The 16,467-nt window shown below is 40.9% G+C and overlaps 1 protein-coding gene across 4 annotated transcripts in view; it reads left to right on the forward strand.

The window, feature by feature from the left end:
- The first annotated feature begins 416 nt into the window (after nucleotides 1-416).
- The window catches only part of CTNND2 (catenin delta 2), an 840,835-nt gene continuing 824,784 nt past the window's right edge, over nucleotides 417-16,467 (forward strand). The window contains exon 1 of one of the 4 annotated variants that reach the window (XM_081054244.1): nucleotides 417-680. In XM_081054244.1, the coding sequence (XP_080910370.1) occupies nucleotides 644-680 (37 nt within the window). In that variant the 5' untranslated portion in view covers nucleotides 417-643. Of the gene's footprint in view, nucleotides 681-1,053; nucleotides 1,375-16,467 lie in introns of those variants that run through there. The other 3 variants (XM_081054243.1, XM_081054241.1, XM_081054242.1) reach the window with 3 other exon arrangements.

Consider the following 16,467-nt stretch of genomic DNA (forward strand, 5'->3'; position numbering starts at 1 on the left):
AGGATGCTCGGCCCTCTCCCAACCCGCAGCCTCCTCCCCTCTCTCCTGCTGCTGCTGCTGCTGCTGCTGCTGCCGCGAAAACCAGGAGAAGTGGAATGCGCAGGGCGAAGCGCGGCGCTCTCGCGGCGGCACTGGGCATGCTCGGCGCCCAGGGCAGGTTTGGGCGGCGGGGCGGACGCTGCCTCACTCGCCGGGCGCCCGAGCCGGCCGCCGGGGCTTAGGGGACGCTGCGGCTGCCGCCCGCCGCGGGAGGAGCGGCGCCCTCGGCGGCGGCGCAGGTGGCGCGGGGCGCAGGCGGCCGAGCGGAGCGGCGGGCGGGCGGCGGCGGCGGGGGCGCCCGCAGCCGGGAGGAGCCCGGACGAGCCGCGAGCCCGCGGAGCCCGCGGAGCCGTGCAGGGGGCGCTGCGCTCGCCGCGATCCGAGGGCCGCCGGGCCGGGCGCCGCGCACTCGCGCCGGGAGCCGCCTCTCCCCCGCGGCGCTCGCCCCTGCGCCCCGCCGGCATCCCGCGTCCCGCGGCCGCGCTGCTCCGACCACAGCAGCGGAAGATGCTGCAGTTGGGCGAGGTCAGGACCTTGCCCTGAAGCCGGGCGGCGGCGCGCACGCCTTTTCCCGGACCGGGGAGCTGTCGCGGGCGGCGGGTGCATGTTCGCGAGGAAGCAGCCGGGCGCCGCGCCGTTCGGTAAGTTGCCTGCGCGGGCTCCGGGGCCGGGCGCGTCCTCCTCCCCGCCGCCGGGGGGGGGTCCTCGGCGGCCAGCCCGGGAGGACCGCGATCGCGCCCGCTCTCCCGTCGGCGGACGGCTGACCGAATGCGGGCCGGGGTTAGCACCTTTCTTGGAGCGGTTACCGAGTGGCTCCTCCGCGTGCTCCCCCTCCCCGCCCCCCGTCTCCCCCGGAGGAGGCGTCCATAGGGCAGCACCAACAATGCTGCTCCCCGCCACCCTCAAGAACACAGTCGTTGCGTTTACGACGCCCCTTAATAGACAGGAGAAGACGGGGTGGGGGTGGGGAGGACTTCCCTCCAGTCTTTTGCCCTTATGTTCAATGTCATTACGATGTTTGGCTAGAACAAAATGGAAATACTGAGTCACATGCGTCCATGGCCATTTCTTCAGGCTCCCGCTGCTTGCCAGACCCAGAGCCCCTGTGGTCTATATTTAGCGGTTTCCGAGCAAGCATTTTCAGCTCAATTCACAGGTTTCGGGGGCTTCTACGCCCTGACAATAGACTGCGAGGCTCTGGGAAGCGCCTCCTGAATTCCAGGTTTGGAGAGCTGTGACTGTGGACGGGAGAGGCGATGCAATGTTCCGGTGATCGCTAATTAATGGCCGAAAGGAAAGCTGCTTTTCTTTTTCGCCGACCTCCCTCTTCTTCTGGTGTGTAATGTGTTTCCATCGATTGCTACTCAGCTGATTGGAGCCACCACGTTCAGCATTAAGTCGTTAGAGAGGTGGTGCAGCCTTCCTGGTCTGTGTGGTAGGAAAACGGTCCTAGGGATTGTTGGGGTGTGTGTGTGTGTGTGTGTGTGTGTGTGTGTGTCCCACAAAGAACAGTTACTTCCAAAACGCCTAAAGTTGTGGTTCGCTGTCAATGTGAGGGCAGTGAAGGGTGTGCAGAAAGAGGGGCAGGTTGTGGTTCCAGGATGGTTCCTCCCCCCCCTCCCCTTGTCTGCTTCAGTTGAATTGATCTGATAGGCTTTGGCTCTGAAAGGTGTTATTAACATGCATGCCTAATGTCATCAAGTGAATACGTTGCTTTAGAAAAGGGATATATTGTAACCATGGTATTTGGCCTGAATGTATAGATTTTCACTTTTAGCAACTATGTGACAGATTTAAAACGCTGGGAATTTTCTGCAAGGACTTCCATTGAAATAGGGAGGTGCTAAACTACCTGAGTTACCTCATCGTGTGTCCCAACATCAGTAGCTTAGGCTACTGATGGGAGTTCAGTTCATCTTTTTGCTGTTAGTAATTCACCTACCAGATTGAAAGACTTGGAGATGTACCACTTCTAAAATCCCATGAAGTCTTTGATATGACTCATATCAAATTACAGGGATGAAACCGCATGATTCTGGGGGCTCGCTCTATGAGGAGTATGACCGAGAGGGGCGGGCAGCCTCAAATCTGAACTAGAGTCTTTAAACTGCTTTAAAATCTCTTTACTACACGCAGAACCCATTTGCACTGTTTTGGGGGAAAATGTTCAGTGGCATTCTTATTGGTCTGCGCGTTTCCAGATCTCTGGGCTTGAAGGAAGAGGACTGCGTTTGGAGTCAGATGTTGAAATTTGGGAGGCCTGTAATTATACAGTTAACAAGTCTCAGCATTGCAGAAAGACCAGGAGGGTCTCTGCAGCTCCAGCTAACGGAAGAGTGTGATGAGTTTTACCTGTATTGCTTTTGTTTCACCTTATTCTCATTCAGAGAACTTTCCAAGAGCACTTTGAACCCACTATCATGCTGATTGCATTGTTTTAATATAAAATTTCTTCGAAAAACAAGCAACATGTGAAGTAGATGTTCATTTCTCTTTTCACTTTTCCTTTTGTGTGTACTGTTTCGGTTTTAAACATGATTCTGAAAGGGCTACTAGATATTGTTCTGTGCCTATGTGTGCAGGCGGAGAGCAGCTGAGAGGCACGGGAAAAACTACATGTATTGTATATGTGAATTTTATGTCATGCTGTGGACTGAAAATGATAGCACCTGATTGAATGGCAATTTTAATAAGTACATGAGGTTGTGGCCCTAATGAAATTGTCAGTCTTGTGGAAGGGGTTATTTAATTTGGTGTATGTTTGCATAGTTATGTAACCTAATGACTATAGATATCACTAATATTTTCATTGTAATAAAAGTCATGCACTGTCAATTACAGCATTTCCATCAATTTCACATCTTTCACAATAGAATACAGGGCAATTCTTTCTCCCAGTAAAATGGTTCATCAGAGAGAGAAAATGAAATTCAAGTGATATTAGTTGGAAAATGCAATTTATAGTGTTCTTAAATAAGTTCTAAGGATGGTATCACTTTCATAATGATGTTTAAAATTCAAAATGAAGTTATATAATTCTCAGATACAACATTACTTTTGACATATAATTGAATATGCAGTGCTCTTCCTGACAATGTTACTGGAAACTATTACTTACTGCTGTGCCTTACCAGTGTTCTCTTGTATGGTGTGCATTCATGTGGAATTGGTGAAGAGTTTTCCAGAGTAATTTCATCAGAGTTTTCATCAGATTGTCCTTATGTAAGAAAACATCAAAGTTACATTTGAAATAATTTGTGGTAATTTGCCCATAAAGTCTGGTATACTTTGTATGGGCCAATATATCTGGTTGCAACAAGACAATTGAACTAAAATAGGAACTGTTGTGAAAAGTGTTCTTTTTTCTTTTTCTCATGATTATCAACAGGAGATAAGAACACCCATTTATGGTTGCTTCTCTGTGTGAATGTTATTTTCACTTCTTTAGTGGGAAATTGTTGATGTTAGGTTAGTATCAGTTTTCCTAAAAGTTTCAATAAGATTTTTATTTTTAAAAGATGCCACCTAGTTGAGAGTACTTAAACTTGAATACTGTAATTCAGAGGGTGGAAAGATACCAAAAGAAAACGGGCAGATATTTTAAAATCCAGTTCTTCTATGGAAGATTTGGTACCATGGGTCTTTGCTGGTTGATTTACAAGTCAGAAATACACTTTTAATCCAAATTCTTCAGTTGGTTTCCATAATGGTTTTCATTATCTATATTCCAGAGGTGTCCTCAGTGCCACAGTTCTTTGATGGCTTTGTGATAAGTGTTATGTGGATGTGGGGGAAAAATTAATTTGAGTGGGAATAGTTCATGATACTTGTTGCTGTCTTCAAGTTTATCTGATTTTATGCCAAAGCAACAGCTTTTTATATTAATGTAAAATATTAAACATGTCATAGATAAATAGTTTCTATCACATTGTCTGCCATTCTAGACTACTGATTAAATAAACTGCCTGGTTGGGTTTAATGAATCCAATTATATTCAGAAACAGTACCTCCAACACAGGAAACCCACGGAAGTATTTTATCATATTGTGCCTTTAGTCCATGAAAAATGTTAAGACTCATAACAAAAATGTGCAGTTATGACACCTCCAGTTGTTTATCTTTTGATCACATAGCAGCTAAGTGTAATTTCAAGCTCCATATCATGGTTAATTGATTTGTAGGAAATGTCTTAGCTGTATTAGAATATTGAAGTTATACTCTGTATCAATTAGTTTTTGACAAATTGGGAATAATGGCTAAATAAGTGAAACAATGCTTCCCAGAAGCTTTCCATATTAGACAAATAGTCACCTGTACCCTTTGGTGAGACTCCTGAAAAGTTATCTGTAAAAGGAATTATGTATATTGAAACTTAGTCCATTAATTGTTGTCATGCAGGGACTCATGCGGGGTCTCAGCTCCTGCTCCCCACATAAGAACGCAGGACATGGTGAGGCCAAAAAGGAACAGCCACGGAGACATAGATAGGGGAGTCAGACCACTATATTCTCCCTGGCACTGGTGGCTGGGTTGGAGACACAGGAAGCAGGAGCCACACGATCTGCAAACTGCCGTCCACTGCTCTATGCCACCCAACCTCACTTGCTAACTGTTATCCGTTCTTCTAGCTCAGCCACCATCTTCTTGCTAGCCCCCATTCTCTGCTAGCGTAGCCATGGCAGTTATATTAGTGGCCAATGGCTCACTTGTTACAGCTGACGGCCAATTAGCCACAGCTGATGGCCATCCAGTCACAGTTGATGGTCATTCACTAACTGAGTGAGCACCTTTCCACGTGAGGCCGAGAGCCTGGAAACTGCACTCCTGGCTCTGTCCCCACAATTGTCATTTCAGATCACAAATATATTTCTAGAGAAAAAGTTGAGTTCTGCCCTACAATGAATAAATTAATGTATGAGAATACACACACACACACACACACATACACACAGAGGATGACAAAAAATGTATACACATTTTAAGAAAGGAAAGCTGTATTAAAATTATAATACTCAATATATACCAATAACAAAAGATGAATACAAGTCACGTCTGACTTCTGCAGTTACAAGAAGTGCTCAAAGTGGTTACCATCAGTGTCCAGACATCTGATTACGGTGAACTACTGCTTGAGCCACGTTGACCAAAGTGTCCACTTGTATGCATTTTTGGCACCCCTGTTTTTTTTTTTTTTTTTTTTTTTTGTGTGTGTGTGTGTGTGTATGGATATTGTGGAGACAGAGCCAGGAGTGCAGTTTCCAGTCTCAGCCTCATGTGCAAAGGTGCTGACTCAGGTAGTAAATGGCCATCAACTGTGATTGGATGGCCATCAGCTGTGGCTAATTGGCCGTCAGCTGTAACCAGTGAGCCATTGGCCACTAATATAACTGCCATGGATACGCTAGCAGGAAATGGGGGCTAGCAAGAAGATGGTGGCTGAGGGAGCAGGAGCAGATTGCAGTTAGCATGACGGAGTATGGTGCAGTGTGGACTGCAGATTCTGTGGCTCCTGCTCCAGTGTCTCCAACCCAGCCGCCAGCGAGAATATAGTGGTATGACCCCTATCTATGTCTCCGTGGGTGTTCCTTTTTGGCCTCACCGTATCCTGCGTTCTTATGTGGGGAGCAGGAGCTGAGACCCCGCAGGACGTCCTGCATGACAGATATACATTCTAATTTAATGCTTTTTTGGATTCTGTTTCAGATAGGTGCTGAGAGATGGAGAGAGTACTAGTTTCGGGTGGATCCTAGCTCTATCTCCTCTTAGCTTAGTTCTTGGCCATTTCTGTGATTTTCAGATTTTAGCTTAGTGTTTTCAGCTGTAAAATGGGTATGACAAGAAGGAATACCTCAAAAGATTGGTTTCAGGATAAAGTACTTGAATGCGTAAGTACATAAATGACTTGTAAATTGTAAACATTTGTAGAAACACAAGAGATATATCTACATATTAAGATGGATACTATGCTCCCTTTATTTGTCATAAAAATATGTATATAGGCCACTGCCTTCTGACAAATGGATTTATTCTCACCTTACCCGTATTGTAATATTTATTATGTAGATTAGCATAGAAAATATATCAAATAGTCTACTCTGTAGCATAACAGTCTTTTATGCATTAAAATATGTAATAGTTAGCTAAAAGAGAAGTAAATTATATCTCCCAGCACCATTATTAAAAAAAGATTCTAATCTAATAGTCAGAAATGGCAGAGCTTTGGTACTGTTAATAGCATTATATTATTATCTTATAATAATGTAACAATTTAATCTCAATCTTATATTAAGATTAAATGTTCTACAAAGATTAACATTGCATGAAGGATATTATAGACAGTTTAATAAGCGTCACTCTTGGTAAGGTCAACTGTTAAACATCTGCTGTTTAGAAGCACAGAGCATGAGTCCCATCATAATATTATGTGACACAGAAAAGAAACCATAAAATACCTAAATTCATCACATAAAGACAACACCCACCACACCACACCCCACTCCACCACACCTCCTACTAAAATCAAATTCTTGAAAAAAAAATGAAAGTGTGCATCGGTACCTCTTAGATAATAAAATGGTCGTTTTTACTTGTCATTGCACTCTTAGTAGCCTTGGTGAAGTACCCAACTCCTCTGAGTTTGCTTATGCCCAGCTCCTGCAAAGTAATTCTCTGATCTTCAGCAACTTAATTTTTATGATAATAATGCTTTGGCTGTATCTTAGAAGTTGTTACAGAATGTGACCTGTATAATAGCAGACTCATTTATCTTCAACTGAAAAACATTTTGACAATAAATACGGTTATTTATATTCAAATTTATGTGTTGTTGTGGGAACTGCCAATTACATGTTACAAGAGTAAAATACATGGTCTAATAGAAGACCTTTCTGGATTTTGGATGAAGTGGGCAGGTGAGCCAATTATGTTTGGTTGTATGAATGTAAGTGTTACAATTTCTACGAGTTTTGAATGATACTAAACATATTAGTAAATGGGCTGTTTAGTTTATAACATTAGATGATGGGAATAGTTAATTCTATCATTAAAATTAGTAAATACCTTTATCCTGCAGAGGTGACGTTTAGAGTTTCCTCAGTAATGTTTTTGCTTACTGTGAGTATTATAACTAGCCTTAGAAATTTGATCCAATCGATATGTATATAATTTATTATTTTGGTTTAGGAGCCACTTCATAATCTTATAATACTTATTGTAATCTTTTCTCATTTAAATACACAACAACATAAACAGCAGAAAGGTCTATATTTAGCTTAAGTTATAAAAGATACAGAAATGTAGATTGTTGGTATCTTTAAAGATCCAAGTAAATATCACCTCTACCAATCCTTCCAGGTTCTAATCAAGTTGGGATGTTGGAAGAAAACAAGTATAAAGGAGTGGCCCCAATGGGTGAAATGTCAGTTTTGATTAAATACAGCTTGGTGTGATGCCAAATGGCATCCCAGGATCTTGGCCTTCTTCCCCTGCCTGCTTCCCACAGGGACAGAGATGCCCCTGAAACCCAGAGCCCAAGCATTGCTCTCTACAGGCAGGGAGATCTCCAGTGGAAGAAGGAAGAACAAGCTAAGCTGTATCCTTTATTCTTCAGAGGCAGGTAAAGTGGAGGGCTGGAGAGAGGCCACAGGTGTTACATTAATTAACTTTCCTTCCCCTGGAAGGAAGCATCATGAGTAGGGAAGAAATGTCCCTCATTGACATGGTTTATAACGAATTCTGGTTGTGGAATTCTGGATATAGTAGCCTGTGCAGTATTTTCCGTAGTACTTGAGCTCTTTAAATGTTTAATAGAATTTTGGCACTATATCAGGAATTATCAGGAGAGTGTCTAATTCCCTGGCTGATTTATAGAGAATATGGTCCATAAAATTCGGCTGATTTATATATTACCAACTTTAAAATAACTCACTCTCAGTGTTTTTCCCCTACTCCTCATGTTAGATTTTGACTGCCTATAATTGGATAGCTTTGGAAGTGGTGAGAATTGGGCATAAAAAAGACAGTCAAAATCTGACTTCCCAAACCATATATAAATGCTGATCCTACCTTTTATCCATAGCACTTTCTACCCCAGTGTAGATAATTAGAGTTTGGCTGTCATTTAATGTTTTAACTTTTAATAGGAGCAATCACAGACAGTCAATAAGGAAGAAAAAACTGAATTTCCAAATAGACACGATGTTTTATTTGACTCCAAGCATGACTACTCAACCTAAAAAAAGGATCACTTCTTAAAAAAAATTTTATTCTTCCCTCTCAAATATTTTATTTGGACTTTCAAACATTAGAGTAACAGAGCAATTATTACCTTCAGTAACACAGAATAATTTAATTTCCGGGAAGAGCAACTTCTTTGGCAGCAAACCAAGTCTCCCAAGTATAAAAGAGCCCAGATTCCGTCTCTCGTCTTTAATACAATGCTCGCTGGTGCTCAGCATATTTTCTTGGAGTCACTGGATGAGGAGGTGGATGAGTTCTCCAGAAAAGCACACAAGTGCAGTGGGCATCACATGAACAGTCTCAGAGGCAGAAATCGTGAAAGGTGGTACAGATAGGCTGGCGCTTCCAGTGTAGCGGTGAGACTGGCTGGAGTTGCGTTGGAAAGAAAAATGTGAAGCCCAAAGAAGATGCGTAGATATGTCACGGCACCTCTATCCAGAGGAGGGTTATGCAGCTAGGAGGTATCCTCTCAAAGAGTAATCCATCATACAGGATGTATTCCTGGTACTGAAGGGTCAGAAGAAAGTCAAGGCAGAAAACTATACTGACTGATGCTCAGAATACTCGTGCATACTCACACACGCACCCACACAGACACAAGAGCGCAGCATTTAACAGAGGCTAAGTGTTCTGTTCTTTATATATTCTCTTTCCACCAAATATACTATAGTTGGATATATATTGCATCATTACACAGGAAGAAAAGCATGCCTTTACATGAGAATATTAATATATTTGCTTTGATATAAGTTTCATTAATTATCTGGATGCCTGACTGAAAAGCGTCATTCTTCATGTGCAGTACACTTGTATTACGCGTACTCTCATCAGTGCACTATGTAGATTTTATCTGTTTTTAAACTTGAGAAAGTTTAGCAAGTTGCTGTCTTGAGAACTCTACAGCACATTAGTGAAACATTCTTTTTCAAAAAATGTATTTCTTTTCAGAAGTAATGCATACTCATTAAAAGTTTGAAAATATAGAAATGATAAAAAAGAAGCTAAAGTTCATGCGTGAACTCGAGCGCCAGAAATGACTATTTTTAGCGGAAATGCTAACCCGCATGCATTTTTTAATTTAGAAGATTTCTCATATTCTGTTTTGTTACTGTTTAACATGTAAGGGGGTTTTTAATTGGTATCCATTTGTAGTGTCTGTTTTCATGCCTTTATGTAACATTTCCTTAAATGACTTGCTATTTTTGGAGATTGATGGCACTTTCATTTTCTGGCAGTATATATGATGGTACGATTAAAGCTAAATAGTTTTCATGAGGTTATTTTCTCTAGATTAAGTCCTAGAACTTGATGTTTTCAACGCTGTTGACATATGTTGTCAAATTGTCCTCCAGAAAGAATATATAATTTATGTTTCTTTCAGAAATTCAGGAGTGTGCCAGTTTCCCCATGATTTCAACAACACTGGGTATTATAATTACAAAAAAAAAAAATTCAAAACAACAAATTTTAATTAGGTAAAGGAAAAATTGTGATTTAATTTGTTTCTCTTTGAATATGACTGAGGTTAAATATTACATAAGTTTATGATGCACTCCTAATTCTTTTGTGAATTGTCTTTTGCACATTTCTCAACTGTTTTTTTTTTTGCCTTGTTACTGATTTGTATTACATGTCTATAGTAATTGCATTAGCCTTTACCATATTTGATCCATTTAGTCCTTATTTTATTCTTCTTTTTAAGGCATAATTCTAAAGCTTGTAGTTAGATGTATACCTTTTCCTAGGGCATTCTTCTTTAAGGGAGCATTCCATTGCTCCCTGATTTCGTGTCGCAGAGGTACACACAGCAATGGGGAAAGCGATGGAGGGAATAGCTTCATAGTTGCATCTCAACTTGACTGAGTTCATATCTCAACTTTTCCATTTCCTTTCAGCAAGTGGATAAGTTCCCACTGAGTGTCCTTGTTGATAGAGGGGAAGCAGTAAGTCCCGTGTCTTCAGGTTGGTGTGAGGGCAAATGAAGAGACTATGGACTAAATACATGGCAGAGAACCTAGTCTGTTAGTGAACCTCAAATACCTTAGCTGTTTGCACTGTTAAATAATGAAGAGGACATACCCTTTTCTGGAATTCCGGCCTTTGCTTTCCCCACATGATGCATAATTACTCACCTGGGCAGGCTCAGGGACCTCCGTGTGAAAGGCCAGGTGTTGGAGACAGTCCGGGGCTCACAGGTGGAAGCTCTTTTTGTCTCCTATTGTCACTTGGCAGTATAGCCTCCGGTTGGCCTTACCTTGTCTGCGTGTTTCAAGTTCACTGGGAAGAGTAAATCGGGATGCCGTTCTTAGGAAATATACGCTTTTCTATATCATATACACATGTGCATATATATTTTTATATATATATGTCATATATGCAATGTACATAACCACATAGGACCATACTTCTCCCCACCCCCACCCATATTGGTAAGCTGCCCCTTTTTGTCATTGATCATAATAAAATCCTAGGACAAGAATTGGCACATAGTAAACATATTGTGAGCTACACGTGTGGTTTTGTTTTCAGTGTCAATGATTTAGGAACTAAGATTTGTTTGTTTGCTTTTGGTTTGTTTGGGGTTCTGGGCTCTGTGGTGCTGTGGAGGGAACATGGGGTTAGGATTCTGAGTTATGGGATCCAAGTCATGCTTGGTACTGGCTTTCTCTTTGTGACCTTGCGTCTGTATCTGTTTTGTCTTTTGTTCTTTGGGATCAATATTCACACTTTTTTCTATGAATGTGAAGTGATAATTCATATTTGTCTCCAATACTTTGAGAGGCATAATCATAACAAGCATTTACGTATAAAATATATTTCCTGGAACTTTTGATGTGCTTCAAAAATAGGGCGTTTTTTTTGGTTTTTGTTTTGTTTTTGAGTTAGATTCATAGATTTTTCTTGTCTGTAAAACTAAATCTCTGGCCTCCAATACTAATGTGGTTGTATAATGCCCAATGGTTATAAAGACAAGCCATTAGGTATCACCAAAAGGAAGAATTCTCCTTTATCCATCCGTGGAAGGAATTCCTATTATTTCTTTATACCATTTCAAAAGTTATATCATACCAAATTGACTCAAAACTCTTCCCTCTGTTTTGTTTGTTTGTTTCTGCACAAATACTTGCTGCTTAAAAGGGGAGTAGAATTAAGCCCTATTATTCCTCAGAGATTTAAGACTGTACAAATGTCCCAGAATATTGTTTTCTCTCCTAGTGGGCTGCGGAGTCTGGCGCCCAAAAGACTTTATCAGAACAGTTTTAGAAGTGTGAACCAACGCTGGCTTCCATTTTTTGAGCATGTTTCCTTACATACTTTGAACAGAATTTCAGAGCCTTCTTATCACTCTAACTGGAGTCTGTTAATAGGAATAAATCATGTGTAAGTCATGTAGAAGACAACAACTCGAAGTTCTTCCCTATTGTCAAAACTTTTGAAGGAAGTACAGAAGGGAAGTTACTATCCCTTACTGAGTGTGTTTCTTAGTGCGGAGCCAAGTTTTAGGCACTAAGAGGAGATGCTACTCATGGTTTTACTCTCCATGTGCAGCAGTTCCACATCCCTGTATAAATCTAAAGTCTTCTTCCTGAAGCTGAGGGCATGTCACACGATAAATTGTAGAGTGCATTTGTGTTTCCTGTTTCTGCAGTTGGATCGATCCATGGGGCGCTCTTAGCTTGCACATGGGAACTGGAGAGAGAAGCAGAGTGTGAGAGAATGGGGCAAGAATATGGCACTTGCTTGGAGAAACTGACACATACTTGGGTAATGGGTGACATCCCTTCTCCTTCTGCAAGTACAGACTGTGGGCACAGAAGCCCGAGTATGATCGGGTGAGCTCTGATAGAGGGGGTGGGAGTTTGGTTACCACCTGGTCAAAGAATTGGAAAACTTTTAAGTGAGCAGGAGCAGGTGACTTGAACTTGTTTTGGCAACAGGACTTTTTTAATGGGCTAGTTGATTGATTGATCATCGATCAATACACTTAGTCAATACACTGAGCTGAATATAAGTTCTGAAGTAGCAGTACCTTATAAATAGTAGCAAACCACGTGCTACTCCATGGCCACATAATCCTCTTCCCCTCGAAGTGGTTTAGCCATTTCCCGAAGTCGAAGGACACATACGTCTATCCTCAGACTCGGCTTTCAAACTCAGGTGGCCATGCAGCCTTATTTCCTATCACATTCCTGAAATTCTTCCCATTCTCCTATGCGTCAGTTCTATTAAAATGCATTAATTTGTATTTCTAATTGTTTTGTTTAATCTATAATGTTGTATAGATTATATAGGGTGTCGAATGGGTACTAGACTTATCAGGGGTACCACTTCATATATATGTATGTATACACACACACACACACACACACACACACACACACCCGGTCACAGGATGTAAAGTACAGCCTAGGGTATATAACCAATGGTATAGTAACAGCTATATACGATGTCAGAGGAGGAGGAGGAGTAGTAGGCTTGGAGAAGGGTGTAAATCACTTTGTGAAGGGTGTAAATGTCTGGTCATTATGTTGTTTTGTACACCTGACACTAATATAAAAAAATAAAATAAAATTTAAAACAATGTATTAATTGCTGCTAGGACTCAAGCTCTTTCAGTGTTAAATGTAAATAATTTACCCAGTATAATAACATGCGTGTATGTGGCTTCTTCCTGGTGGCATGAGAGATTATGCATTTAACAGTAGTGCAGTTATACCTACCGAATGGCAGGTGACACGCAGCTGCATGTGGGACAGCAGGGTGACAGCCTGATAAAGTGCTATCTGGAGTTGAACAGGATGTGGGAGGAAATATAAGCGAAGTTAGTCTTTTGAATTTTATAGCATGTCAGTTGTTGCAAGTGCCGTCCTATATTTTATGTTTTCAAAGAGAGGATCGGAATTTTGAAAGTGAAAAGTAACAGATTTTTGAACCCAGAGTAGCTTTTGTCATGTTCGGTTATTCTCCGAAACTCCTTAGGTGATACTCTTCTGAGTTTAAATAAACACACTGTTTTTTGCAGTTATTCATCGTTCTAGTTAAGTGACATGTGGCGGGTCCAGGATTTGGTGGCTAGATGAGATTTTTAGTTCTGACCTGAAGACAATGCTCTTGAACTCAGCTATTTTTACAGTTTCTGTCAATGTCCTTTATGCTTACACAGCTGTGTTTGGTGCCTATCACCTTTCCTTCTTCTTACTTTTTAGGGTGAATTGCTTTGTGGACTCGGAGGTAAAATTCTATTCCATATTTGTACCTTACCATTTTTCAATATGTATGCCCATATTTTACATAAAATCAGTGCCCATAACTATAGGCATAATTTAATTTTTCTGCTGAGCAGTTTTTGTATCAGTAGAGCATTGGTACTATAGGGTTACTGCTGATGTGTCTTTGAAAATAGATATCACCAGTCATTTGGCAACAGGTATGGCTGCTCCTCTGTCCATTACAAGGCACTGAGGAGGGCGGTCAGGGCAGGTGAGTTAGCCCTGTACATGCACGTGGTACTTTGCAATGATTCTCTTGGCACGTGGAAAAATTTGCCTTCATCACACCAAGAAGCTAAGCTGCCTATGCATAAGAAGCTCCAAAATACAGATGCAGAGTGAGGTTTCAGGTGTTGCGATGTGCAGAGACGTGATGTTACAGAGAATACCATTATGTCAGAAGAACTCGTGAAGGCGTGTGTGGATCAGCAGGAGACGATGATAGAACATTGTGACAGCAGGTCTATAGACTGCTCTGTAGAACTGAGTAGATAATTGAGTACCGTGCAGAGTGGCATAAATGCTACCAAAATCCAAATGTAAGAACATGCCACATTCCCCTCAGTCACAGAAATTAGAAAAACATGTCCCATGGCTTGTGTCTTGAGATGCTGCAATCTAATTTTGGTTTCACTAAATGAAGACACTGTAAAATACTGTCTGAGTCAGCTCGGGCTGCCATACAAATCCCATGGACTGAGTGGCTTTAACACACGCACTTAGTTTTCACAGTTCTTGGGGCTGGGAAGTCTAAGATCAAGGTGTCTGCTGATTCAGTTCCTGGTGAGGGCTCCTTTCTTGTCCTGCAGATGGTCTTGGTTGAAACTCCCACTTCTTACCACCTTTACTCTCGCAATGCTGATCTGAGTTGCCATTGTCTCTCACCAGGATTTCTACAACAGGCTCCTAGTTGTCCATCCTGCTTTCCCTCTGCTTCCCTACAGCTCATTCCACAGCAGCCAGAGAGCTCTCTTGAAATCCATTCACATTTTGACTTTGCTTATAACCCTGATAATGACAAAGAGAAAAAAGTTCAACCTCTTCCTGTTGTACCGTGTTTCCCCGAAAATAAGACCTAGCTGCACCATCACTCTAATGCATCTTTTGGAGCAAAAATTAATATAAGACCCAGTCTTATTTTACTATAATATAAGACCGGGTATAATATAATATATAATACCGGGTCTTTATTAATTTTTGCTTCAAAAGATGCATTAGAGCTGATGGTGCTGCTAGGTCTTATTTTCGGGAAAACACGGTATCTGCGCCCTTTCTCTCCCTAGTTTATTACGCTGAAGCCCCTTTGGCTGTTTTTCTCTGTCCTACTCATCTGGCTAAAGTAGATCCCCTCTTCGTTTCTTGCCTAACAATTACCCTGTTTTATCTTCTCCACAAAATATATGAGAACTGGACATGATCCCATTTATTTATTGGTTTGCAAGTTTATTCTCATGTCTGCCCTCATTAGAATGCAACCTCCATGAAGGGTGGTCATTAAAATGACTGTAAATTTCATCCTATCCTGATGCAGTGTAAACAGAAACTCATGAGCATTAATGCAGACCTGGCTTCCAAGCGGATGTCTATGCAGGATGAATTTTTAATATATAATAATCATTGAATCGTATCACCGAATATGTTGAAATAGGAAGGCAGAAGACAGATAATCTGTCACTGAGTGAACGTCAGAGATCAATACGATGATTGCTAATAAGCTGCTACGTTTCCATGTCCAGATCTAATATAGTGCTTTCACCCATCAGCTCAGTTGTCATGTGATTTCCTGGCTTGCTCAAGTATTGCAGCTTGTTTTTCAAAGGCAGTTTAATCTCAGAGTAAATGGAGTACAAATACACCAGGAATTTCGCTGCAAGAGGATATTAAACTTACTTTTAGAACAAAAAATAGAGCTGTCAGAGTTTCTGTTTTCATGGAATAATAATTATTATCTCAAAGACAAGTAGTGGACTGTGAAACACAGGGGAATGTTTATTTCAATGAGAACTTTCTGAATGTTTGTTTTTATCAAGATAATACTTAAGAGAAGGTATTGATGAGTATGGGGAAAAATGAACATGTAATTATCAGTAGGTTTATTTTCCCAAGGTGCATTTATATTATGTTTCCCATTATGTTTAAATTGAAGATGCTATCTATGATTTGGAACATTGCCGACTGAAAGAAAAGTTAATTATTTGAAATTGCTACACTACAAAATTGTCCAAATGTGACTCGAGGCATAAGACCTTGAATGCTGTATATTGGAAGTTTTGTTATTTGTTTTATAAAGAATAAATGTTAATGTGTCAGTGATAAGGATTTTTTTTAAAGTACTGCATACCGTGTTTCCCCGAAAATAAGACCTAGCCGGACCATCAGCTCTAATGCATCTTTTGGAGAAAAAATTAATAAAGACCCGGTATCATTATTATATTGTATTATATTATATTGTATTATATTATATTATATATTATACCCAGTCTTATATAAAACCCAGTATTATATTACGTTATGTTTGTTATGTAACGTTACGTTATGTTACATTACATTATGTAAAGACCCAGTCTTATATATGACCTGGTATTATATTACATTATATTAAAATAAGACCGGGTCTTGTATTAATTTTTGCTCCAAAAGATGCATTAGAGCTGATGGTCCGGCTAGGTCTTATTTTGGGCGAAACACGGTAATAAAATATCGGAAGCCAATTAATGTGACTTCAAGAGTGGTATTTTAGGGCCGGCCCAGTGGCTCAGGTGGTTAGAGCTCCATGCTCCTAACTCTGAAGGCTGCCGGTTCGATTCCCACATGGGCCAGTGGGCTCTCAAAAAAAAAAGTGGTATTTTAGTAATTGCATATTTAATTTTATTTCATCTCATACAGAAAATGTTAATATTAACAGGAAAAGAAATAATAT

Source organism: Rhinolophus hipposideros (assembly GCF_964194185.1).
Source record: "Rhinolophus hipposideros genome assembly, chromosome: 7".
Lineage (NCBI taxonomy): Eukaryota > Metazoa > Chordata > Mammalia > Chiroptera > Rhinolophidae > Rhinolophus > Rhinolophus hipposideros.